We start from the raw sequence: 26,703 nt of genomic DNA on the forward strand, positions 1-26,703 counted from the left end.
GCAGATGCCTGTAGTTCCAGCTACTTGGGAGGCTGAGGTGGGAGAATTCTTTAAGCCCAGGAGACTCAGGCTGCAGTGAGCCATGCTTGTACCACTGCACTCCAGCCTGGACAACAGAGGGAAATCCTATCTCAATTTAAGAACAAACAAACAAACAAAAATACATTGTTATGAATAGTGTTTTTCTTCTAATTCTGAACTATTCAGGATAAACCCACAAATGGATTGTTGCTAAGCTGAAAAAATCTGTTCCAAGCAAAAAATATATAAATATAGCTTCAGACTTTTCATTTTTGGAACTCATCTTCCTTATTTTTAAGTTAGAAACTGCTTGTATGACCTAACACCTATTCCTGCTGGCCCATAAGATACATGATACCTTTTCCCCTTTCATAATTTATTGCTTTAACAGCAGACTTTCGTTAGTGCACTGCTGTTAAGGGACAAAGAAAACACCCACTTTGTTGAACATTTATGTTTAAAGTGAGTACATTGCACTAAATCACTGTGTGCCCATGGGGACATCCCTAACCCAAATTATAACCATATCTGTGATGGAATCTTGCCGTGAAGCTTTTTTTTCTTTATGTAATTTTTTTGAGTGTGTTGATTTCTGTAGAATTCTCAAAAGCTTTTTTTTTTTTTTTTTTTTTTTAATCCTTTTTTCTTCCCTCTGCCTGAACAAACTTGTTTAAGTTAGATTTTCTTGCTGTGGACTTCCATGGTATATCATACTATACCAAAGCATTCTTAACTCATCCTTGGTGCTGCTTTTTAAATAATTTATCTTTTCTACTCATCATTAAACCTCCATTATGGTAGTTTCAACATATGTTTTGAATGAATAAACAAGTCAATCTAATTACATTGAGTTTTACTGAGCAAGCAAGGTTTTGGCCTATGCTTGTATTCCAGCGTAGGAGTTCCTCTGCAGTGATGACACACTGTCCAACTGATAGGTGTTTATTCTCTAAGAAATTACATAAAGATTAGACGTCCATGTTGGATAGCACCTGTAACTAGCAAAGAATACATAGTAAATCACTATATAGGTTTCAAGTTAAATCATTTGTGGTTAGTCCTTTAACTTGTGTTAGATGCTTTTCATTTCTTAATTTTGTTTTAAATCAAAATTCTCCCAGAGGATGAAGGAAATACTTGAAAGAGATTTGACTGTGATTCCAGAAGATATATATGGCCTTACCAGAGTCATATTTGTTTTCATGGGAAAGGTAGTGGGGAAAGGGGAAAAGTTGGTTTTGTTTTGTTTTGTTTTGTTTTTAATTAAATTATCTGGCAACCTTGTACTTGGGAGGCAGCTCCGTGAAATACTTCAGAGCATGTCTTTGGCTTTAAACAGACTTGGCTCCAAATCATTCATTTATTGGTCCTGTGTCTGACCTTAGGCAAATTGTTTAATCTTTATTCCTCATCTGTAACTTTGGGTTGAGTTGGTGTTAATATAGAAAGATTAAATAATATAATGTCTAGAAATTTGATCTATGAGAATAAAATCTGAAGAGTTTGTTAGCTGGTAATTTTATTCTATTTCTTAATGTTCCCTGACTGTGCCGTTTTGGGGCTATGTCTTAACTCACTGGCAACCACGTCCATGAAGAGGAGTGAATCCAAAGCACAAAAGTAACTCAAGGAAACCCCTTTATAAGTGTATTGGTTGCAATACATTTCTTGGTAAAATAGAGGTTGACTGTTATTGGAAGGCTGCAGTTTATCACACGGTGCAAATTCAAGATGTTTGTATGTTGGGAAGTGCATGTATAAATAAGAAAAGAAGAGAAATTTGTTGACTCAGATAATGAAGAAGCAGGTGTATACGAACCAGAGAGAAAGGGCGGGTATTCATACTTAAGCTAAAAACAGGCACCTATTCCCAGTGTTGGTGATTTGAAGTCTGATACCTCTGAATTTGAATTTCATCTTGAGTCTTGCCAACTGCATTATCATGGACCAATTATTTAAATTCTCTCCCTTCATTTTTAGACTCTAAAGTAAACAGAATAATAATTTCTATTGCTAATTGTAAGGGTGGAAAGAAAGAATATGAAAAATTTAAACCCCCAAGTATTAATCTTTATTACTTCCTGTTGAGTACTGTTTTTAAACTAGGAAAATATATTCACACCTATTACTTTGACATGTGGAAGAAAATATAGTCTTAATTTTATATTCGAAAGATAGGTACAAAGTAAATTATGCATATATTAATATACAATGTAGTTCTCCAAATCCTAGATGCAGCAATAACAACTAGCTGCATAGATTTAAGTTACTTAACCATTTTGATCTTTGAACTCTTCATTTTAAAATAAGATTGATACCTTTATGGGTTCATTGTGAGAAATACATAATAGTTATAAAGCATCTTTTTCAACACCTGTCACAAAGGTGGTAATGGACTAATATGAAATATAAAGGCTTATTTAGATGTCATAGTCCCTGTTCAATCTCAGGAGAAGCACCTTTGTAATGAATGCTCCATTTAATCAAGACTTCAAAAAATTTTAAAGAAATGATACCATAGGGAGGATATGTTTCTCTTTCTTTAGACCCTAAGGAAAAACTCATATAAAAATTATTTTGAAAAGCTGCAACTTGTTATTTCTCTACTAATGTTAAAGAATAACGTTTTTGGCAATCTAACTGAAGTACTTAAAAAGTCATTTAGATCGAATGCCTACTGTTTCATATTTGACACGTTAGAATTTAAAAAAAGAACTTCTTTATGAAAGAGGGTGGCATTATTGTACTTTATTTAGTTGTCCACGTCTAAACAAAATTCAATTTGGAACAAATAATTAAGTTTGTGTCAAAAGAAGGATACCAGAGAGGGGGCTTAACTATATTTTCTGAAACCTACTTGGCAGTTTTGTGACACAAGTGACACACTCTGAAACAGGTTTCAGCTTTGAGGACCTGTATGATAGAACCGTGTGCCCTCATTTGCCTAGTTTATGGGTGACATGGTGGTGGTTTTTTTCTCCATCTCCTTTTTTCCGTTTTTCTTAGTTCAATGAAAGTATAGAGCAGGGAAACAACTTGCCCAATACCCTTCCCAGTGGAATTTAACTTTTTTTTTTTTTTTTTTTTGAAACGGAGTCTGGCTCTGTCGCCAGACTAGACTGCAGTGCAGTGGCACAATCTCGGCTCACTGCAACCTCTGCCTTCCGAGTTCAAGCAGTTCTCCTGCCTCAGCCTCCCGAGTAGCTGGGACTACAGGCACACACTGCCATACCTGGCTTTTTTTTTTTTTTTTTTTTTTTTTTTTTTGGTATTTTAGTAAAGACAGAGTTTCACCATGTTGCCCAGGCTAGTCTCGAATTCCTGGGCTCAGGCAATTCTCCCGCCTCCGCCTCCCAAAGTACTAGGATTATAGGCGTGAGCCACCACTCCCGGCTGGAATTTAACCTTTTAAAGAAGAATACATCTTTTAATTTTGCTCACAGTACATGTGGTATGCAAAAATCACATAGAATATCGTAGCAGTATTTTAAAATATGTATTCAATTATGCCTTTTGCACCAAGCGTGTTAAGCATTTTTCTAATAACTCTAATTAAGCGTGTTAAGCATTTTTCTAATGCTTTTTTCTAATAACAGTGATACCTGTGGCCACTCTGATGTCTAGGAGCTTAATTTAAGAGTTCCAATTTCATACACTTATTACATTCTCTTTATTATTATTATTATCATACTTTAAGTTCTAGGGTACATGTGCACAACGTGCAGGTTTGTTACATATGTATACATGTGCCATGTTGGTGTGCTGCACCCATTAACTCGTCATGTACATTAGGTCTATCTCCTAATGCTATCCCTCCCCCCTCACCCCTCCCCACAATAGGACCCGTCACTTTCAGGCACACCAATCAGATGTAGCTTTGGTCTTTTCAAATAATCCTATACTTCTTGGAGGCTTTGTTCATTTCTTTTTACTCTTTTTTCTCCACACTTCCCTTCTCGCTTCATTTCATTCATTTGATCTTCAGTCACTGATACTCTTTCTTCCAGTTGATCGAGTCGGTTGCTGAAGCTTGTGTATTTGTCACATAGTTTTTGTGTTATGGTTTTCATCTCTATCAGTTCTTTTAAGGTCTTCTCTGCATTGATTATTCTAGTTATCCATTCATCCATTTTTTTTTCAAGGTTTTTACTTTCTTTGCACTGGTTACGTAGTTCCTCCTTTAGCTCTGAGAAGTTTGATCGACTGAAGCCTTCTTCTCTCAACTCATCAAAGTCATTCTCCATCCAGCTTTGATCTATTGCTGACGATGAGCTGAGTTCCTTTGGAGGGGGAGATGCGCTCTGATTTTTTGAATTTCCAGCTTTTCTGCACTGCTTTTTCCCCCTCTTTGTGGTTTTATCTGCCTTTGGTCTTTGGTGATGGTGATGTACTGATGGGGTTTTGGTGTGGGTGTCCTTTCTGTTTGCTAGTTTTCCTTCTAACAGTCAGGACCCTCAGCTGTAGGTCTGTTGGAGTTTGCTTGAGGTCCACTCCAGACCCTGTTTGCCTGGGTATCAGCAGCGGAGGCTGCAGAAGATAGAATATTGCTGAACAGCAAGTGTTGCTGTCTGATTCTTGCTCTGGAAGCTTTGTCTCAGGGGTGTACCCTGCTGTGTGAGGTGTGAGATGTCGGTCTGCACCTAATGGGTGATGTCTCCCAATTAGGCTACTCAGGGGTCAGGGACCCACTTGAGAAGGCAGTTTGTCCATTCTCAGATCTCAACCTCTGTGCTGAGAGATCCACTGCTCTCTTCAAAGCTATCACACAGGGGCATTTACCTCTGCCGAGGTTTCTGCTGCTTTTTGTTTAGCTATGCCCTGTCCCCTGCAGAGGAGTCTACAGAGGCAGGCTGGCCTCCTTGAGCTGCGGTAATTATTTAATTTTAATTAACTATTTTAATTCTAAGTTTTATTCTTGGCAGTTGACTAATCTGGTTATCACTCAAAACCAGAAAGTTCATATTTTGTATTTATTCAGATGTACTTAAAGGAAGTTTTTATTAAAATTTCTCTATGAAAGCTATATTTGATGTTACATATTTTATAACATATATAAATGCACACACACACACACGTATTTATGGGTTTGTTTGTTTGAGATGGAGTCTTGTTCTGTTGCCCGGGCTCAAGTGCAGTGGTGCAATCTCGGCTCATTGCAACATCTGTCTCCTGGGTTCAAGTGATTCTCCTGCCCCAGCCTCCCTAGTAGCTGGAACTACAAGCGCATGCCAGCATGCCTTGCTAATTTTTTTGTGTGGTATTTTTTGTTTGTTTGTTTTTAGTAGAGACGAGGTTTCACCATCTTGGCCAGGCTGGTCTCAAACTCCTGACCTCAGGTGATCTATCCACTTCAGCCTCCCAAAGTGCTGGGATTATAGCCATGAGCCACCACACCTGGTAGCATTATACATTTTTAAAAACATGAATAATGCATATGGCATTTTGTCAGTTGTGAAGAGGTTGGTTGGCAAGTGATAAGAAACCAAAAATAACAGTGGCTTAAACTAGTTACACATTTTTTAAATCTGGCTTATAAAAGGGAAGTCCAGAGATATGCAGTCCCTGCTGGTTGAACATTTTTATCAAGGGTTCAGTTTCCAGGGCTTGTTTTAGTTTTAGTTTGACCTCTACCTCCCTCAACACAGGACTTCTACCTTACAGCTAGCAGCAAAGAGGTGGGGTAAGGGAGGAAATACTCTCACTCCTTTCAGGTTATTCCCTAAAGCAGTGCAGGATTCTTGTGCTGCTCGTCACATGACCAAACCTGGCTGCATGTTTGATCATGGTTCTTTTTATATTTTCAGTTCCAACACAGTGGCTAGTGTTTATTAGGTACTTAATTCCTAAGCTCTTATGTCTCTCTAAATTTTGGAATTACTGTAATTAATTCAAGTAGTAGTGACTTATTTACAGTAAGTGAATTTAAAAAGGATTTTGAATTTAATTCCATTTATTGCCAGTGTAGTCACTTGAGAATTTTGCCTTATATCTATTTTATCAAACAGGATTTGGGAGCATTTGTGTTTTATGAGTGTACCGTGCTATTAAATTATCAATTCTGTTGAATGATGGAGATTAAAGATTTATTTTTCCAAGTGTCGTATTATAAACGTTGCCTAAAACTAAGCATAATTCTTGAAAAAAGTGAGTAAATGCATCTGTAATCATATTTAACCGTTAAATTATGTAAAATCTCATTACTAAAGCCATTAGCTAAATAAGCAAATTTGATTAGGAAATTTGGATTAATGCAAAGTTCAAATATGACTGCGACCAATGTTGGTTCATTTCAGTTTGCAAATTTCAAATGCATGAATAACCTTAGGAAAAAATGTGAATATCTAAAGTTTATGTCTTATCTCTGAGGGAAAAAAATAGATAAATAAACCTTAGTTTCAAAATCCTTACATGTGTTAAAGGACGATCAAATGAAAATTCAGAAACATCTTTTAGTTTAAAATGAACATATTTTTTAAATAACTGGACATTAAAAATATTTTGTGAATCATTGCCTATATACGTTATCTGACTTATTTTGATTAAGTATTTTTTTTTTTTTTTTTTTTTTTTTTTTTTTTTGTCCAGGGAATAGCAAAACTATTACTGAAACTCATTCTTGTTAATATAGTCCTAATTTTCAGTCGTCTTAGTTTTTTAGTTTCCCAAATGCTTCCTACATCAATTATGTCATTTTATTTTCACGAAGCCTGTTATTATTGCTATTGTTAGGTCAACAATGCCATCCTCTGTAACTCTTGAGTTTTCATACACATGGCTTGATCTGTCTGGAATGCTCTTGTCTGCGTTCCTGACTTGGTCCTTTTTTTTTCTCGTCTTCTCTAGGAATTTCACCTCAGCTGTTCTCTTGGGTAGGTGTTCCTTTCATGGGTTCCCAAAACACCTTACATTTTATCATGACCCTCTTTACACAGTATTGTGATTGTTTGCTTGTCTGTCTTCACCATGAGACAATTCACTGAAAAATTATGTATTCATTATTTGGTAAGCTTGTTGTCACTGCTTAATGTATTGTAAGAGTGCTGCACATTGCACTTTAATGAAATCAAAGCAAGAAAGAAACTGTTTATCCTTCAGTATTTCCCTGGTTTTGAAGGTGTATGATTCCATGTTAAGCAGGATCCTGTTTCCCTTGCGTGTTGCAGGGACATCAGCTTTGTTACTGAAATATGTACTCTTGAAAAGCATACTTTCATCTCCTAATGTGCTTTATTCATACCCACACTTGAATCTCTCAGATTTCAACCACTTTTCAAGACCTTTGTTAGAACAAGAGGCAAAAGGCCACTTTACTTAAGGATTTGGATGTTTTGTCAGTTCTATGTAGAAGGCAGTCTTGCTACAAAGAGGCACGGACAATTTGGTCAGATGTATTGTCAGAAGTAGGAAAGGGCATGCTTTTCTTTTTAATTTTTAGAAAATTTCATTTTTCTTTTACCTTTTTTGTGAAAATAGAAATGGTAGGTTGGACTTTTTAATGAAAAATAATTTAATCCTTTTAATTTGCTTTCATCTTCTTGTATAGTTGGTGTGTGTGATTCGAAGAGACACAGGACTTTATTTTCTGAAGAAATGTATTGTAGTTAGTTGTTAAGAAATTCTAATCATGGTTTTTCAACTTTAGTGCTGTTGACGTTTTGGACTGGGTTATTCTTTGCTGTGGAAGACTGTTCTGTGCCTTGTAAGATGTTTAAAAGCATTCCTGGACTCTACCCACTAAATGCCGGTTACATTCCCCAAGTTGTGACAAGCATAAATGTCTCCAGACATTGCCAAATATACCCTGGGGTGGGGGGTGGGGAAAGTCACTCCTGATTGAGAATCACTGTGCTAAATAAATGTTCTTCTTCTTTCTCTGTCAATGTTTAAGATCACCTAGGGACCCATATGTCTATTTACATTTAATGTTTGTGTTCAACTCTGTCCAGTCCACTGTTATTGTGGGTTTGACTGTTCTTCATTAATCAAGTGTCCAGATTATTGTGATTTCATAAAGTAGTATCTTAGACAAAGACAGGGTTGTTAGGGGAGATGGGAGAAAAGATGGGCAAAATGTTCCTAGGGAAAAGAAATACTACACATGCAGTATTACTAGAACATGTGCTCATGATCAGACAAAAAACGAAAAAAGGCTAAAAGGATTTAAAAGAGAACATTTTGTTATTATTATTATTATTATTATTATTATTAAGTAACATGATTTTCTAGAATTTAGGTCCTAGAAATAGCAGTAGTTCATATGTCCAGGTGCATTTTCTTTCTTTGACAAAAACAAATACTGATTCTTTCTCTTTCCCCAATTATTTTTTTCATCACTGGATGCTTAATTTCACTGTCTGTTGTTCTAAAAGATAAATCATTAGAGGAGAAATCTGAGAAGGAAAATATTCTTTTAAAAATGCTGTAATATATCCATCTACACATAGATATACAAAATTGACCCTACTACTTTTAATTTAAGAGACTGGAAGTGTTTTTTTTTTTCAACTTCTCCCCCAAAAGGCACTTTAAATTCACACTAATATAGAGCATGGCCTGATTTTCTTAATTTCCAGGCAACTCTGTATGATATGGACTTAGTGCCATATTAAAATATGTTCTTCCACTATGTCAACCTTATGTGATATCCTTGAGTTCTAAACACAGAAACAAAAGAATGATACCTGCTACCACAAAAACACACTTAAGTATATAGCCCATAGACCCTATAAAACAACCACACAATAGAAACTACAAGGCAAAAAACTAATAACTTCATGATAGGATCAAAACCTCACATATTAATATTAATCATGAATGTAAATTGTCTAAACGCTCCACTTAAGAAGCACAGAGTAGCAAGCAGAATTAAAAAAAAAAAAAGTCTGCTGTCTTCAAGAGACACATCTCACACATAATATAACACCCATAGGCTCATAGTAAAGGGTTGGAGAAAGATGTAGTAAGCAAACAGAAAACAACCAAGAGCAAGAATCACTATTCTTCTATCAGATAAAACAGACTTACTTTGTTTATTTGAGACGGAGTCAATGTCACCCAGGCTAGAGTGCAATGGTGTGGTCTCAGCTCACTGCAACCTCTATCTCCCAGGTTCAAGTGATTCTCCTGCCTCAGCCTCCCTCCCAAGTAGCTAGGATTATAGGCGCCCACCACCATGCCTGGCTAATTTTTGTATTTTTAGTAGAGATGGAGTTTCACCATGTTGGCCAGACTGGTCTTGAACACCTGACCTCAGGTGATCCACCCGCCTTTGCCTCCCAAAATGCTGGGATCACAGGCATGAGTCACTGCACCTGACCAGGTAAAACAGACTTTAAATGAGCATAAGTAAAAAAAAAGTACAAAGAAGGGCATTCCATAATGATAAAGTGTTCAATTCAACAAGAAGACTTAACTGTCCTAAATATGTATGCCTTCCGTATTGGAACACCCACATTCATGAAACAAGTACTTTTATGCCTACAAAAAGACATAGCCACACAATAATAGTGGGGGACTTCAGCACCCCACTGACAATGTTAGACAGATCATTGACGCAGAAAACTAATAAATTCTGGACTTAGATTCGACACTGGACCAACTGAACTGATAGCTATCTATAGGATATCTATAGAATACCAATAAACCACCCAATATACATTCTTCTCATCTGTACATGGAACATCACCCAAGATCGACTACATGCTTGGTCATGTAATCGATGTGTAATCTCACTAGATTAAAAAGAAAACTGAAATCATACCACCCACACTCTTGGACCACTCTTGGAATAAAAATAAAAATCATTTCCAAGGAGTTCTCTCAAAACCACAGTATTACATGGAAATTAAGCAACTTGCTCCTGAATGACTTTTGGGTAAACAACGAAATTAAAACAGAAATCAAAATGTTTTTAAGTAAATGAAAACAGAGACACAACAATCTAAAGTCTCTGGGATACAGCAAAAGCAGTGTTAAGAGGAAAGTTCATAGTCCCAAAGGCCTCCCTCAAAAGTCTAGGAAGATTTTAAATTAACGATCTAATGTCACACCTAAACTAGAAAAACGTGAGCAAGCTAACTGCAAAGGCAGAAGAAGAAAGGAAATAGCAGAAGTCAAAACAGACTTGAATGAATTTGAGACCCCAAAATTGAAACAAAATCAGTGAATCCCAAAGTTGGTTTTTTTAAAGGATAAAGAAGATCTATAGACCACTAGAGAGATTAACAAAGACAAAAAAGAGGGATGATATTTGGTTGGTACAGAATACAAATAAGCACAATCATAAACAACAAAGATGACATTACAACTGATCTCAAAGAAATATAAAAGATCCTCAGAGATTATTATGAATGCTTCTATACACGCAAACCAGAAAATCCAGAGGAAATGGATAAATTCCTGGTGTGTTTCACAAGATTGAACCTGGAAGAAATAAAAACACTGAACAGACTAATGCTGACTTTAGAAATTGAATCAGTAATTTTAAAAAAAAGAAAAGAAAAAGAAAAACACAAAAAACAAAAGCTTACCTACCAAATAGCACTGGACCAGATAGAGTCACAGCTAAATTCTATCAGATGTACAAAGAGCTGGTACTAATTCTGCTAAAACTATCCAAAAAAAAAAAAAAAAATCAAGGAGGAAGGACTCCTCCCTGACTCATTCTATGAAGCCAGCATCACCCTGATACCAAAACCTGGCAAAGACACAAGGAAGAAAACTAGGCTGGGCACAACGGCTCATGCCTGCAATCCTGATACATTAGCAAGGCAAGGTGAGAGGATCGCTTGCCCTCAGTTGTTCAAGACAAGCCTGAACAACACCGCAAGTTCTCGTCTCTACTGAAAAAAAATCAAAAAGTTTACCTAGGTGTGGTAGCACACACCTGTAGCCCCAGCTACTGAGGCAGGAGGATCACTTGAGTATGGAAAATGAAGGCTTCTGTGAGCTATGATCACAACACTGTACTCCATCCTAGGTGATAAAGCAAGAGTCTGTCTCAAAAAAAAAAAAAAAAAAGAAAAGAAAGAAAAACTAAAGCAAACTACTGACCAATATCCCTAATGAACATAGACACAAAAATCCTCAGTAAAATACTAGTAAACTGAAATTGTGCGGCACGTTAAAAAGGTAACTTGCCACGATCAAGTAGGCTTCATTCCTGGGATGCAAGGTTGGTCAACATGTGCAAATCAGAAAATGTGATTCACCACATAAGTAAAATTAAAAACAAAATTTATATGATTATCTCAGTATATGCAGAGAAAACTTTCAATAAAATTTATCAGCCCTTTATAATAAAACCCTCAAGAAATTAGACATTGAGGGAACAAACCTCAACATATTAAGAGCCATCTTTGACACATCCACAGCCAACATCATACTAAATGGACAAAAACTGGAAGCATTCTCTTTGAGAATTGGAATAGGGAAAGATGCTGACTGTCACCACTCCTATTCAACATAGTACTGGAACTCCTAGCCGGACCAATTAGGCAAGAGAAAGAAATAAAAGGCCTCCAAGTAGGAAGAGAAGTCGAACTGACTCTTTACTGATGATACTGGTCTATACTCAGAAAACCCTAAAGACTCTGCCAAAAGGCTCCTGGAACTGATAAATGACTTCAGTAAAGTTTCATGATATAAAAATTCATGTAAAACAGTCAGTAGCATTTCTATACATGAATAATATTCAAGCTGAGAACAAAATAAAGAATGCAGTCCCATTTACAATAGCCATACACACAAAAATAGGAATATTTCTAACCAAAGAGGTGAAAGATCTCTACAAGTAAAACTATAAAACACTGCTGAAGGAAATCACAGATGACACAAACTACGGAAAAACATTCCATGCTCATGATTTGGAAGAATCAATATTATTAAAGTGGCCATACTGCTCAAAGCAATTTACAGACTCAATGTTATTTCTATCAAACTACCAATGTCAGTTTTCACAGAATTAGAAAAACGCTATTTTAATATATGGAACCAAAAAAGTGCCTGAATAGCCCAAGTAATTCTAAGCATAAAGAACAAACACGGGGGCATTGCATTATTCAACCTAAAACTCTACTATAAGGCTACCATAACCAAAACAGCATGGTACTGAAACAAAATCAGACACATGGACCAGTGGAACAGAATCTGGAATCCAGAAAGTCTCACATCTACAGCCATCTGATCTTCGACAAATTTCACCAAAATAAGCAATGAGAAAAGGACTTGCTGTTCAATAAATAATGCTAAGATAGCTGGCTAGCCATATGCATGAAATCAAACTGGATCCCTCCTTTTCACGATATATAAAAATTAACTCAAGATGGATTAAATATTTAAATGTAAGTCCTCAAACTATAAGAATCCTAGAAGGAAACCTGAGAGACACCATTCTGGACATAAGCCTTGGGAAAGAATTTCTAACCAAGTCCTCAGAAGACATTGCAACGAAAACAAAAATTAACAAATAGCACCTAATTAGAGTAAAGAGCTTCAGCATAGCAAAAGAAACTATCAACAGAGTAAACAGACCGCCTACAAAATGGGAGAAGATTTTTGCACACTATTCATCCAACAGAGGTCTAATATCCAGAATCTATGAGGAATGTAAATAATTGAACAAGGAAAATACAACACCATTAAAAACAAAACAAAACAAAACAAAAAAAAAGAAAGATATGAGCAGACACTGCAAAAGAAGACATGAAAGCAGCCAATAAACATAAGAAAAAATGCTCAGCATCACTTATCATCAGAGAAATGCAAATCAAAAACCACAGTGAGGTACCATCTCACACCAGTCAGAATGGCTATTATTTAAAAAGTCAAAGAAACAATAGATGATGGTGAGACAATGAATACTTATAAAAACAGTGTAGAGATTTCTTGAAGAACTTAAAACAGAACTACCATTTGACCCAGCAGTCCTATTACTGGCTATATACCCAAAGGAAAATAAATCATTCTATCAAAAAGACACCTGCACTCACATGTTCATTACAGCACTAGTCAAAATAACAAAGCTGTGGAATCAATCTGGGTTCTGCTAATGATGGACTGGGTAAAGAAAAGGGGATAAATCAACAGGGAATACTACACAGCTATGAAAAGTATATAATTATATATTTTGCCTTAACGTGCGTGCAGCTAGAGGCCATTATCCTAAGGAGATCAATGCAGGAACATAAAACCAAATACTGCATGTTCTCACTTGGAAGTGGCAGCTAAATATTGGATATTCATGGCCATAAAATGGCAATAAAATACACTGGGGATTACTAGAGCAGAGAGGGAGGGGAGCAATGGTTGAAAAATTATCTAATTGGTACTATGCTTGGTACCTGGGTGACAGGATCAGTTGTACCCAAAACCACAGCATCACTCAATATATACATGTAACAGACCTGTGCATGAATCCCTTGAATCTAAATTAAAATTTTAACAAATACGTGGGTGTCAGGTTTTTTTAATTTAAAAAAATGTTTAATGTGTTCCTGTTTTTCATATACATAAAAACCAGAAGATTTGGACATAAACTGCATGTAAACAAACTATGACATTTTTAAACAGTCATGGCAAGTCATAAAAAGCCTTTAGTATGAATGATTTATTAAATTACAGGTCCTCATTTATATCCAGACTATTAGGCTTGAATTTTGGCACCTTGTTACCTGTTGTTTGACCTTAGGTATGCTACGTACTTTTTCTCGCCCAAGGTTTGTTATGTGCAAAATGAAGAAAGTAATAATACCCTACCTCTTAATATTATTATTAAATAATAAATTAATGTATGTAAAATGCTCCATACATTCTAAGTGCTGAATAAGTTTCTCTGCCACTATAATTATTATTATTTTAACTATTGTAACATGAAGGATTTCTGTCTGTCTATCATGTTATCAATAAAATAAAAAAGGGTTTTATCAAGCTGGAAAACAACACCAACAGAACCCTAGTCATAACAGTGCTAGAACTGGCCCAAATTTATCCAGAATTTCCAAAATGGCGCTTGACTCCTTTTCATTGTATCAACACAAATTAACATTATATAAAATTTGGAAAGTTTTACAGCAAAAAGAAATATAACCGAGCACACATGTACCTGGAATTGAACTATTTCATCTCTTTTCTCTTTTTTTTCTAGAAAGAGCATTAGATTTAGTATCGGAAACTGTTCTAATTCTGGCTTTGCCTCTTATTAATCATAGTAACTAGAGGAAGTTGGTTAATTCTCTGAGCCTCTCTTTCTCCCTTTGTAATGTGGAACTGGTAACTCTTTTTACTATGGCATGCTTTCAGCATCTGCCAGTATTATTTGGACTCCAGACTTTTCCTTGTCCATTCCTGGACTGGGCAGTGGTGGTCCTCTGCCCTCTAGTACAGTAATTTTCTACACCCTTTGTTTTCTTATTTGTCTCCCTCAGTAGATTTTGCATCCATAGGCGAGTGAAACTCTGTTTTGTTCACATTTGCAACATCCTTTCTTGGACATAGTTAATGCTCAATTAAATCCTTAGCCCATAAGAAATCAGTCACAATAGTCATCTGTCTTAGACTCACTCCATTGCTAACTTTATTCAGATTATATAAAGGATGATGATATTCTAATTCAAAGACTGACAGTATACATATTCCTGGAGATGACTTGCTGAATTCCTCTGAGTGACTAGGATCCGCCCCCTCCCCACAAGAATAAGGCAGGCAGAACACGTTTGTCCCAGTGCGGTTATTACACTATTTATCTTTTTTTTTTTGTCTTTGTATATTTTATGAATTGGAAAATGACAGGAAGATAGTCTGTCAACATTGGGAATCCCATGAGGCTAAGTACATCAGTTTTCAAGGTTTATGAGCTTTAGGTACATTGTCAGAGATATGTGCTCATTCCCTTCATGTTCATTCCATCTAGCCTAATAGCATATTTGCCCTTTAGGATTGTAATTATGTGGAGACTAATTAGTGGGCTATTGCTGTTATTCAGGTGACAGATAAGATAAAAAGGGCTCTGACAGAGCCATAAAGATAAACCTTGAGGGGCAGAGTAAAGAGCCTTAGAAAATAAGAATAGGTGGACTTAGGAGACAAAACATGGAATTGTGAGGATAAGTGAAGACCTAAGAGTGATAATCAGGTTTCTCATTTTAGCAACTGGAGTTTGTGTTAATTACAAAGATTTTTACCCGATTTTATTTATTTCATTTATTTATTTTTCGGTGGGAGATACTGATTTCACAGTTTGGAGGTATTGATTTTGAAGTTTCAGTGAGCTTCTATCTTGATGTGGCTCAGCTTTTGAAAGTAGATCTTGATGTCAGGAGGGAGATCATTTTTTCAAAATTGTGAGCAGACAGCATATACATGAACCACATTTATGCATGATGTCATGCAGAGACTCTATTTATCCATGTAGAGTATTTATTTATTCCGAGAGACAAGTACAAAATCCTGTAAAACACCAACTGCTTTTAAAGGAGTTCATGAATAAAGAGACATTTTCTTTTTCATTCTGTGTAGGAAGTTCTCAAGAAGACTGGTCCCTCAGGAGCCCAGGACATACAGAATTTCAGGAAGGAAGATGAATTCAGTAGTCTGAGGTGTAATATTGAGTGGAGTTTGACATAAGTGCACTATTTTGGGTGTCTGATAATTGGTAGAAATTTAATAGAACATTTCAGGGGAATTCTGGGAAGGGAATCTAAACAGGATTTAGGGGTAAATGGGATTGGGAAATTGTTCATACACAGCACAGACCATTCTTAAAGAAAATCTGGCTTTGAAAGGAAGAACAGTCATAAGCAGTAGTTAGAGGTGGATACAAGAAAGAATAAAGGTTATATGGGTATTTTCTTTTCCTGTGTCTAAGAGGTACATGAACATTTTTGTAATCTTAAGAAAACTGTATGGTAAAAGCAGCTGAAGATATTGGGACAAAGAGGGGTTGATTGAAGGATTTTAATTTCTAAAAAAGCTAGAAAAAAAATAGAATTAAATATCTCGATGATATTTCTCCCCTCATGCCCTTAGCCTTCTATCAAAGGAGATGCACCTCTTTATCTGAATTCTTTTTTTCTCTATCTGAATTTTAAAGCAAAGCCATGAAGACATTTAAGGTTGTAGATAAGTTTCAGAAGTTAGCTAATATGTATGAGTTTAATTAATGGGAAAGCATTATGTCAATAAAATTATTGTCATAAAGAATATTCCTTTTTAAAAATTTGTTCATCCTCTTTATCAATTTTGCCCATGTTTGAATAAAACTGACCATTTCCACAAATACTTGACTACTGCAGGAAGCTTTATTCTCTCTTGTTCCTAGCAGCAGACAAGTACACTTGACATGTCGCATAGCATATTAATTTCATGATCAAATTAACTGTTGTGCAAATTTTTTAATAGAAATATATATATGTGAAAGTGATCTTAATGTGTTTGGGAATTCTTTATTCAGATGACTTTTTAGCAACTATGAGAAATAATGAAGTTGTTAATATATGCTTTTGATACAACTGAGCATTCTTTAATTTTAAATACTTTACCAAGATTCTTATTAAATAATGTATTTTAAAATGCTTAACAGGATAAGTTTTTATTAGCAGCCTTCTCTTTTCTCTGACCTCTGTTTTACCAGCCTTTCAAAGACCTCAGCAGCTGCCAAGTTGAATCTGCAATTTGAGATGATAACAACAGTATTCAGGCTCAATAGATGTGTGGAATGCCTGTAAGATACTTACTGATTACAAGAGAATGGGGATAGGCCAAAAAGCCCTCTGTGCGAGCTTTTTGAACTTAGTTCAATTCTCCAACACCTTGTTTTCATAGACATGCTTGTAATTTATTTCATTCGGTCATGAGGGTGGGTTCTGGCATGGCTGAGATGTTACATGCAGTTACTACCTTAGCGCCTTCTAAGAAAGCCTGTGGATTCTTGGGGTCTGCAGAGAAAGATGTTTTTCAGAACAGTGAACTGAAATTTGCACAGTGTTCTGAAATCCAATCTTATTAAACTAAATCCAAATATCAAGAAAAGGATGATGTGGATAGCTTTCAGTCTTTTTTGTTGTTCTTTTTTGGCATCTGATTAAACTCTCTCTTTTTGCTATTGAGCCAGACTACCTTTTTCCTTTCAGGCAGCCAAGCACCAGTATTTCCCAAGTAACACAGCTAGTGAGAGAGGCGTCTCATGTTTCCATATATACATATCTCACTGCCTTAGACAAGTTTCCTTTCCGAAGTGATGGGAAAATGTGCATGCTCCAAGAAGAAATCCAGGTGGTTAGTAATTCTAGTGGGAGAGAAAAGACGGCTAGAAAAGGGGAAAGTTCAATGGTGGTTAAAGGCTTTTAGAAAATACCTCCTAATGCTTTCTAATGCAGCACAAATGCAATTGATACCTACCCAGTATTTTCCCTCCTGAGGAATCATTTCCTTATATTTAGAATTTATTTTTATACTACCAGGTTAGCATTTTTACTGCATTGTTAACCGTTTTTATTTTTGGAATATAAAATAAAAATTTGTGGTTTTATATATAATAATACAGTCCTTTCTCTAAATTTCTGTTTTTCTCATGCAGAGGGCTACTTCTCCAGGAGAACAGCAGGTTTTCAGAAGCACTACATTATTATAAATTGGCCATTGGGAGCAGGCCTACCCTGGCTTGTAAGTAATATTCAAGTTTTTATTTTTTTATACCTCTTTCCATATTTGAAAATTAACTCTAATTTACAGCCTCACTGAGAAAACACTTGGTGCTTTGATTTCTGAATACTTGCTAATCAAATTATGAACCTCTAACAGTTATAGCTTTCAATTGCATCATACTTTGATGTCCATTGACCATTTAAAAAAATTATGATAGCTATAACTTTTACTCAACTAGATTTTAAGCTTAAAATATTTGGAAGTGCTTGCTGGCAGAGACTATTTCATATGTTTTGCAGTGATATTTGCAGCTTCTACTACCATTATTGATCCCATGAGTATTTGTATCTTAAGTACTTTTTTCTTTTTTAATGAGCACTAAACCGTAGAAACCAAATTGAAACAAAGAAAACTTTATTTTATTCACAGTGTATATCATCTTCTCACACTTTTGTTTCCACTTTTCCCCCTCAGCTGCATATTTAAATACCGGTATTATTCTAATGAACCAAGGAAGGACGGAAGAAGCCCGACGGACATTCTTAAAGTGTTCTGAGATCCCAGATGAAAACCTAAAGGACCCTCATGCACACAAGAGCTCTGTTACCAGTTGTTTGTACAACCTGGGAAAGCTGTATCATGAGCAGGGACACTATGAGGTCTGGCCAATGCCTCTCTATCCTTTTCCCTCCCCCTTGTTCGATTCTAGTCTCAGTGGTTTCTAACCTACAGCCTCCTTTCAGAGCCTGTGTCCTTTCAACAACTAATATGTATACACATTAAACTATTGTCCTTTGAAAAACTAATATATGGTGACATTAGAAGGGTTTTTTGATCAAATTTGTTTAGAAAAAGCTTCTGCTAAATAAAAATTTAATAGATTTCTTTCCTGTGAGTTTCTCAGAGCAATTATGGTATGTCAATATGTATTGTGATTGTTCAAGATTGGGGAAATAACATGAAATGTTTCTCGAGCTTCTTTGCTCACCATTTCTTTGGTTTGATGATCCAAGACACAGTTTCTAGAATTGTTACCCTATAGCCAGTGTTTGAGATTTTAAAAAATACTTTCTTTGTATTTTGCATGTTAAGGAAGTGATTTGATATAAATGCCACCCATTTCTCTTAATTCTTTAAAAAAACTACTATGAAATAAAATTTAATTTTATTATTTCTTAACTGAGAGAAAAGAATCAGTGGTGTAACAGGATGTTGCACAGTAAGTTAGGAGGTGACCCAGACTGGTCCTCCTTTCCTGGAAGCCTGCTTGCATGAGTTCCTTATTGCCCCTCTCTCTCCTTCAAACTGCTTTCCCCTGCCCTCCCACTCACGTACTCTTACGCAATGTATTAAAACTGTAATATAAGGATGAAGATACAACTTTTAAAATAATTACATTTAGCAATTTCACTGGGTCTCAAGAGCTGGAAGATTTGTTAGCTGGCATTATATATAGATCCTACCAGGTTTCCTGACTTAAAGTAATTATGCACTTTAGATGACTAATGGATAACTTTCAAATATATATATTTTTTAGTTTTTTAGTTGAGTAATCTTTATGAACTCGAAAATTTGTATTAAAAGACTATTGCTAACATTCAGCGCCTCGTTAAGTTATGGCATTCTTCACTGACTGGGCTGAGTATTTTCATTGCTGGAATTGAGATAGTATGCCACAAAAGGACAGCTCAATTATTTTCCTCTAGTGAACCATTTAGAAATAGCAGTGGATGGTTTTAACTTTGGAAGAACTTTATTATCTTATTTTCTATGATGATCCCTGCACTTTAGTGATGATTTATCTCTTTTTTTTTGTTTTATAAATTAGGAAGCCCTTAGTGTATACAAGGAAGCAATTCAGAAAATGCCAAGGCAGTTTGCCCCACAGAGCCTGTACAACATGATGGGTAAGTAAAACATTTAGATATTTTAATTGATATTTCAGGGGCCCGGGGAGGAACAGGAACCCATGTTCATGTTTAATGGAATTCTAATAAATCGTATTAATCCTCACAAAGAAACATTCACAATCTGGCATCATACTCAAATTCTGACAGAGCATATTTATTCTGACATGACAAATAAATGCATTAGCACAGCGATTCCCAACACCTTGGTCATATCTCAGAATTATTGCAAAGCATTCTCAAAGCCATCTGGGTATTGAATATTAGCTAGACTCTAGAGACTGTAGAAATAATCCATATATATGTATAATTTTTCAATAATAGAGGTGAATAAAATATACATTAATATTAGTAAGTTCATCAAATTCATGATAATTTTTATCACAGTATTTTCTTAATCAGAAGAGTCTCTAAACATGCTATGACATAGAGATAAATGAACTTTGATGCTTGTAAAAGATAAGATAAATTAGCCAACTTGTGTGGTTTTCATTGATGAGCACTTGGATTTCAGTAGACCTTTTCAGCGTAATATTTTAGAAAAAAACAAGATTAGGCAGACAATAGATGTGCTACAGCAATTATTCTATGTTTTGTGTGGAATAATTAGCCTAATTCTTATTAATCAGAAAGTGTATAAATCTAGGCCATGGATTTTTCTGGGTATAAGAGGTCAAGAACAAGAAATTATAATAAAATATCTATCATCTGTGATTGATCCCTGTCTGCCTTGTAGTAAATTGTTGCTACAGTTGTTTGATGATGGTTATGACTGCAAACCACATATTCAGCATATGACACTTGGGAAAAAAATCCCTAAAGTAAGGTGGCCTAGTGATTAATTAATATTGCTGCTTGGAGATAATAAAGAGAAGAGAAGTGTTTTGTCCTCAAGTCAAATATTTCTTTTTTTTCCAAAGCACAAATTGCAAAGTCAGATTTTCCCTTTTCATTAAACCTGCTTAAGTTGTTTAATATTTCTAGTCCTCTCTCATGCATATAAAATAAGTGAGATTAGACTATGTAATCTCTAGGATTACTGTACACTTCTACATTCTATATTTGAGGAATTTAATAGTAACTTTCTGTCTTGAGCACAGAAAATAATCCCAAACCTCTCCCAAACTACAAAATATACACCTGGCAAGAACACTCATGTTCTCTTTTATCCAAAGAACAGAACATTTAGAAATAGTTTAAAGATAGCCTGGAGCACTGGACAGTAAACAGAAAAACAAAATTATTTGGAAAAGGTTAAAATATTTATTCCATGTCTCTGGGAATCTCAGCCCCAATTTGCCTGTGGAGTGATTGAATATCATATTAAACAGCACACTGGAGTGTTTTTTAATTGTCATTTTTTTCTTTTTGGTATAATTACTAAAAGGTTAAAATTTAGCTTCATTAAATATATTCTTGCCATTAATTTTTTATAAATTAAAAGAGTACCTTTTACTATCCAGCATTTCACTGTCGATCTATCTATACGAATGAAATATACGTGCCCATAAAACATGTGCTTAGGATGTGTAGATTTATGAGTTGAATTAATTTTTTTATTTTAATGGTAGATGTTTTTGTGTCAAAATAAATACTGAGAGAATTGCTTTCTATAGCTTTGGTTTTAGTTTTTTTATTATATTCTTAATTACAGTGCTCCCAAGGCCTCATTCCTAATTTTCCTCAGTTATCAAATAAGACATCTTTCTTCAAATTAGGATAGGTCTCTAAGATTCTTGGCAACAGACTACATGTAGTATTTTTGTTGTTATTGTTGTTAATGGAAAGTGGTGATGTTCACTAGAGTTGTCTGTTTCAGAAATTCATTCAATTATTTTATGTGAATAAATTTGAAAATTCAGCCAGTACCTTGGGATCTGTCTCTCATATGGTTACACAGATGCTCAGCTCACACAGGCAGCAAAAGATAAGTGTGTCCCTGGGGGATACTGCTTAATCTTTTGTCTCATTTTCCATTAGAGAAGGAGATGGTTGCTTCATCCAGACTCTGAAAAGCACCCTAACAATTTTTAAAGGGAGGGTCTTAATATTTAACATTCCAGATTTTTTCTATGATTATGGTGGCTGCCTTCTATTTAATTTTATGTGAAGGTCTGTTAGCCAATCAGGTTTTATAGTTTCAGTTGTTCAGGAAACTATAATTTTCTCAGAAAGTGAATTCACCTCCTGATCAAAATGGGTTAAATCCCCGAATTGTTGGCTTTAGCTCCTAATACATTTTGATTAGCCTCCATCTGACAAGAAAAAAAAATGACACAGGAGATAAGCTGCCCTATCAGTTCATCAGTTTCATTAGTCTGTCAGCATGTGCTGATTATCCTATCAAGTTTATCAACAGCCTTGAATGTGTTTTCTAATTCACACATTTACATATTATTAGTGCCCTTTAGGGATCAGTGATGGATTATAATGTCTGGCTAGATTTACCCTGTAAGTGTTCATTTTTCTCATGTGTCATTTACCCCTTCACAACCACTACCTCCAAGCACTTGTGTATAGATATACAAGCATTTTATTTTTTCCCATTCTATTTTTTCTTTTGTTTAGAGGTTAGCAGAAGTAAAGGAGTGTGTGTGAAAAAATACAATTATATTTTTATGTGGTTATTAGTGTAATACTAAATTCACTGCAGTTGCTTTTGTTAAAAAACACTCTAGTCCTTTGATTTTAATCTCCCCTTGAACAATTTGTGAAAAACATATTACATACCATGTGCCGCGTGCCAGTTGACTTACCCTGAATGCCAAGTGAGTGTGTTTTTCCTATTTATGTTTTAATAGCAAATAACAAGTTTGATTAATTCCTCAACCTAAATTTTCCATATTTTAAAACTGTTCATTTATTTTATTATGGCAGCTTATAAGTAAATTTTTAAAAACGTTTAAAAGCCTATTCTCATTTATCCTCTTCAATTTCATAGAACCAAGATGTTGAGTAACAATAATTGAGAAAAGTACCTTCCCAGCCTGAATTAGGTGAATTACAAACATACATAAAGAACATAAACAGATAAATAGTATTTTATAAACAAAAGCTAAAATTTTACTTAGATTCATGTAATTAGGAAGATCTGATAATACATGAAAGAGAACAAATCACAAAATATGTGTTAAATTGCTCCTAGCCAGTTGTGTGACTTAATTCTGTGGACCTCATTTCCTCTTGAGAAAACAGGTTAGATTAAATTGAGATTCACCATAAGGTAGTCCCTGAAGTCAGATACCCTTGGTTCAAATTATGGCTTTGACACTTTCTCCCTGAGCATCCTTGGGAAAATTCCTTAAAAGAAGCCTCAGTTTCCCTTTTATAAGATTTTGGTAATAGTAGTGCCAGTTTGAGGATTGATTAAAATGATAAAATAAAAAAGGTAGAACAATTGGTCCAACTACCTAACCTAATAAGTGTTTTGTAACGGGACTTTCCATTGTAATTATCATCATTTCCTTAGGCTTTTAAACTCCAAAAGTTGATTGTATTCTTTGTCACTGGCTTTTTGCATTTAGCAATGTGAATATGAATACTTCATAAACAAGATTTTTGTCATCATTATGGCCTTGGTAGTCACCACAGTTCAATAGAGATTCTGTTTAGTTTTATCCTATCTGGAATTGCTGTATTTTCTCTCCAGGCTCACTTCCCTTTTTCTCTCAGTAACTACAATCAAAATCCTTCTCTTACCATTAGCTATATTAACCAAAACTAAAAGAGTATATTTTGTTATTGCCAATTTACTTGGTTTCATTAATAGAGTGCTTCCTCCAAATTAAAATTGTCATATGTAGGTTAGAGTTTTTTTTCTTTATCTGTCATGATTCATTTTTCTTCTAGAGCTAACCAAAATTATTCTGTGTTCTTTCACTCACAGGCATTTATTGGATCTCAATTTCTCTTCTTCTGAAATTATAGATATATTTTAGAATTATGGAATGTTAAAAATGGAAGACTCATGTCTTCAAAGCCCTTATAATATTTTATAAGATAAATATTAACACCCCCCAAATTTTATAAAGTTCAGATTTATAGTTTGTATTGGAACCAGGAGTATAGTTACTTGACTTAAATCCAGTGCTTTTTCTGCTTAGTCCTTCTGTGTTACCTAAACTATCACATTTTTTACTATGTCAAAATAGTTTTCCTTTGCACTTAAAAATTCACAAAAATGAAATATATTAAAACCTCTACAGTTTTACTATAAAGAATAAAACAGCTGCAAAGTATATTGAATATACTGGATGTTTAGAATTTTTTAAATGCAGGATAATTTCTGAATACCCTCAGTTTCTCTTTTCTTTCTCTATAATTGTTTATTTCTCCTATTATCTCTACTTAAGCATTGCTTTTGAATAATCCTAAGGGATTATAGGAAACTAAATTAGGCTGCAGCGTCCAATTATTTTTATCTGTTTGAGCTCTTCCCATCCCAGAGGTCGTTTTAAGCCTATTTACTATTTAAAATAAAATGACTTGGCTTTCTCAATGCCAAGTAATTGTTGGGTTTAATTATACAAGCAATTTACATCATTTCACCATGGTAATATATCTTGAGAACAAAAGGGCATAATGTATTATATGGAGTAAGAGAGAGCCTAGGGTGACTATCTTGTCATTTCAGTCTATAATAACTGTTTAGAATAACCTCTGTATCCCAAAAAAAAAAAAAAAAAATTAAATCACAAGTGCTGGGACAGTACAGAGGCAGCAGACAGATGACATGTAAATAGTTAATCTAGTTCCTTCTCTCAAAGAACTTTCTGGGAGATTTCACAGTTGGTCCAGAGCTCTTTAGGGCCTCTCTGTAGTAATTAAATGCCTATGAGTAAAATGGAATACTGTTACTCTAACCTTGAAAATATTTTGTCTGTAGCTATATAGGCTACGCTATGTTGACTAGACCAAAGAAGACAAACAAGAGAAACTCAAGCTTTTTAATTTCTTATGTGATACTTAAGAAATACATATTCATAATTTCCTGTTCTCTAAAAAGTGTGTTTATGATGAACCATATGTATTTATCTTGGGGAGAGATTCTTTTCTCCAGGAGAAATGTGTAATAGTGGCCCATTGCTTTTTATTATCTTATTTGCCTTCATTTTCATCGTACTGTACTGATGCTCTTATGATAATCTCTTGTTGTATATATCCCTTTTAGTTTTCAGTCCCAGCTCAATATTGGAAAATGTATTTTCCTCCATCATCCTTCATCTAATAAACCTTTTACTTACATAGATTTGAAATTGAAAAAAATGTTTTCTCCCCATATCTTCAATAAGGAGGAACATTTTGATTTAATTTTTAGTTCTTTACAGTAGCTCTTTAATTAGGAGATATTTTCCCGAGTTTATTGGGCCCTTCACAGAGAACGAGGAAGAAAAACAATGAATAGGAAACAAAAATGAATTTATTACAGCAATTTTTTTGTATAAAAAGCTTGTGTGAATTTTAGAATTGTATTTTTGAGAAAGAAACTTGTGGTATGAAAGAGTTAAGTGTCATAAATAGCTACAAGTGATGTTTAGTTTTTTAAACTATTATTTAGGTGAGAAGAACTGACAAATCACCTTCTGAAAACAATGCAAACATTCTCGCTTGTAAATTCAAATTCTACTTTAGGTCTGTACGTTATGCTCTGCGTTCAGTCGGCAGAAGGAGTATAAAGGAAGTCTGTTTCTTTCTCAGCCTTCTGTGTGGCTTGTGTTTAACTGAATCATTTATTTTTCTTGGATTCTTCTGTGTTTGTATGTGTATGTGTGTTTACCTCACCTTGTTTCGGAATATATTTAAAGTGGGGATATTGAGAGTAAATTTTTGACATGATGGTTTACATGCTTAATGTTTTCTCCTGTGTTTAGTTGTTCTTAAGTGGATTGCTCAAGGCATTTAGCATGCTGACTGTGAAAGAGATGGTTTTTAACTGTGTAAGATTTGAACTTTCACATCTTTCAAGTGTGGAAGCATTAACACTCCACTAGCGTTAAGCTCTTTATACCACCTGCTTCCCCTGTTTTGAGTTCTGGTGATTTTCCTGTGATAGCTTCCATTGGCACTCTTAAATCAATGAGGCAATCCTACAAATATGAATATGACCATATAACTGGATTAGTCATTAATCTATGAAATCCAAAAATAATATGAACCTCTAATTTTTAAGATGAGTCTCTTTATTTCATTTCATTTTTCCATTATCAGAAAGGATAGAACCAGGAGACCAACGCCAGGTATATGGAGTTCGCCAGTCCAGAAAGGAAAAATATAGATTTGAGAGATTTTAGAAGTATACTTTGAAGATTATATAGTCAACAAGATAAGGAAATCATGAATGTTTGGCTATGTATCAAAAATAATGAATATATAAAATTTATGAGCAAAAGACTATAATTTTTTCTCCTAAAAGTTTATTTCTCATTAAAAAAAGTACAATTTTTTAAAATACATTTTCTACGTTTTACACTATATATAAACTCTACATTATGTACTATGGTTACAGATGCTAATTTGCTAGGCATTAGTCTGTACACTACAAAGGCCAGCATCCAGTTCAGCTGCATTAAGTAGGTAATATATTTTGTTTAAAGTTTCAATTAAACCCAGGGCCAGAAGATATATAGCCCCTATGGGGAGTTTGAACACTTTAATGCCTATAGTAGGATTGCCTAGGGATCATGTGTAGGTCTAAATGTCGCTTTCTTTCCTGGAAATATGATATGAGACAGTTGATTATATTTCATTGCTATTAAAACCACAAGAGCCCACCTGTTACATTAATTCATCCTGCCAGTTTTGTGGTAAAGAAAAAGATCAAAGCTTAAAAACTTTATATTTAAATTGAATTATAAGGGTATGAATATAGTCAAATTAATACCTAATTATATCCTTCTTATTCTCTGATTCCCAAATAGTTTCAGTGTGTTCTGTTCAAAAACGTCTGTTTTCAGGCTAGGCATGGTGGCTCATGCCTGTAATCCCAGCACCATGGCAGACTGAGGCAAGAGGATTGCTTGAGTCCAAGAGTTGGAGACCAACCTGGTCAACATGGCAAGACTCCATCTCTACACACCCACACCCATGGATACACACAGCTGTTTTCTGAGACTTTAGTAGAAATAAATGAAAAAAT

General features: G+C 34.9%; 1 protein-coding gene across 1 annotated transcript in view; it reads left to right on the forward strand.

The window, feature by feature from the left end:
* Nucleotides 1-26,703, forward strand: part of TMTC2 (transmembrane O-mannosyltransferase targeting cadherins 2) — a 439,771-nt gene that overhangs the window by 253,699 nt on the left and 159,369 nt on the right. Inside the window, exons 5-7 of the mRNA XM_023220977.3 lie at nucleotides 17,594-17,679; nucleotides 18,136-18,320; nucleotides 19,490-19,568. Coding sequence (XP_023076745.1) covers nucleotides 17,594-17,679; nucleotides 18,136-18,320; nucleotides 19,490-19,568 — 350 coding nt within the window. The remainder of the gene's footprint in view (nucleotides 1-17,593; nucleotides 17,680-18,135; nucleotides 18,321-19,489; nucleotides 19,569-26,703) is intronic.

The sequence above is a fragment of the Piliocolobus tephrosceles genome, chromosome 10 (genome assembly GCF_002776525.5).
Source record: "Piliocolobus tephrosceles isolate RC106 chromosome 10, ASM277652v3, whole genome shotgun sequence".
Classification (NCBI taxonomy): Eukaryota; Metazoa; Chordata; class Mammalia; order Primates; family Cercopithecidae; genus Piliocolobus; species Piliocolobus tephrosceles.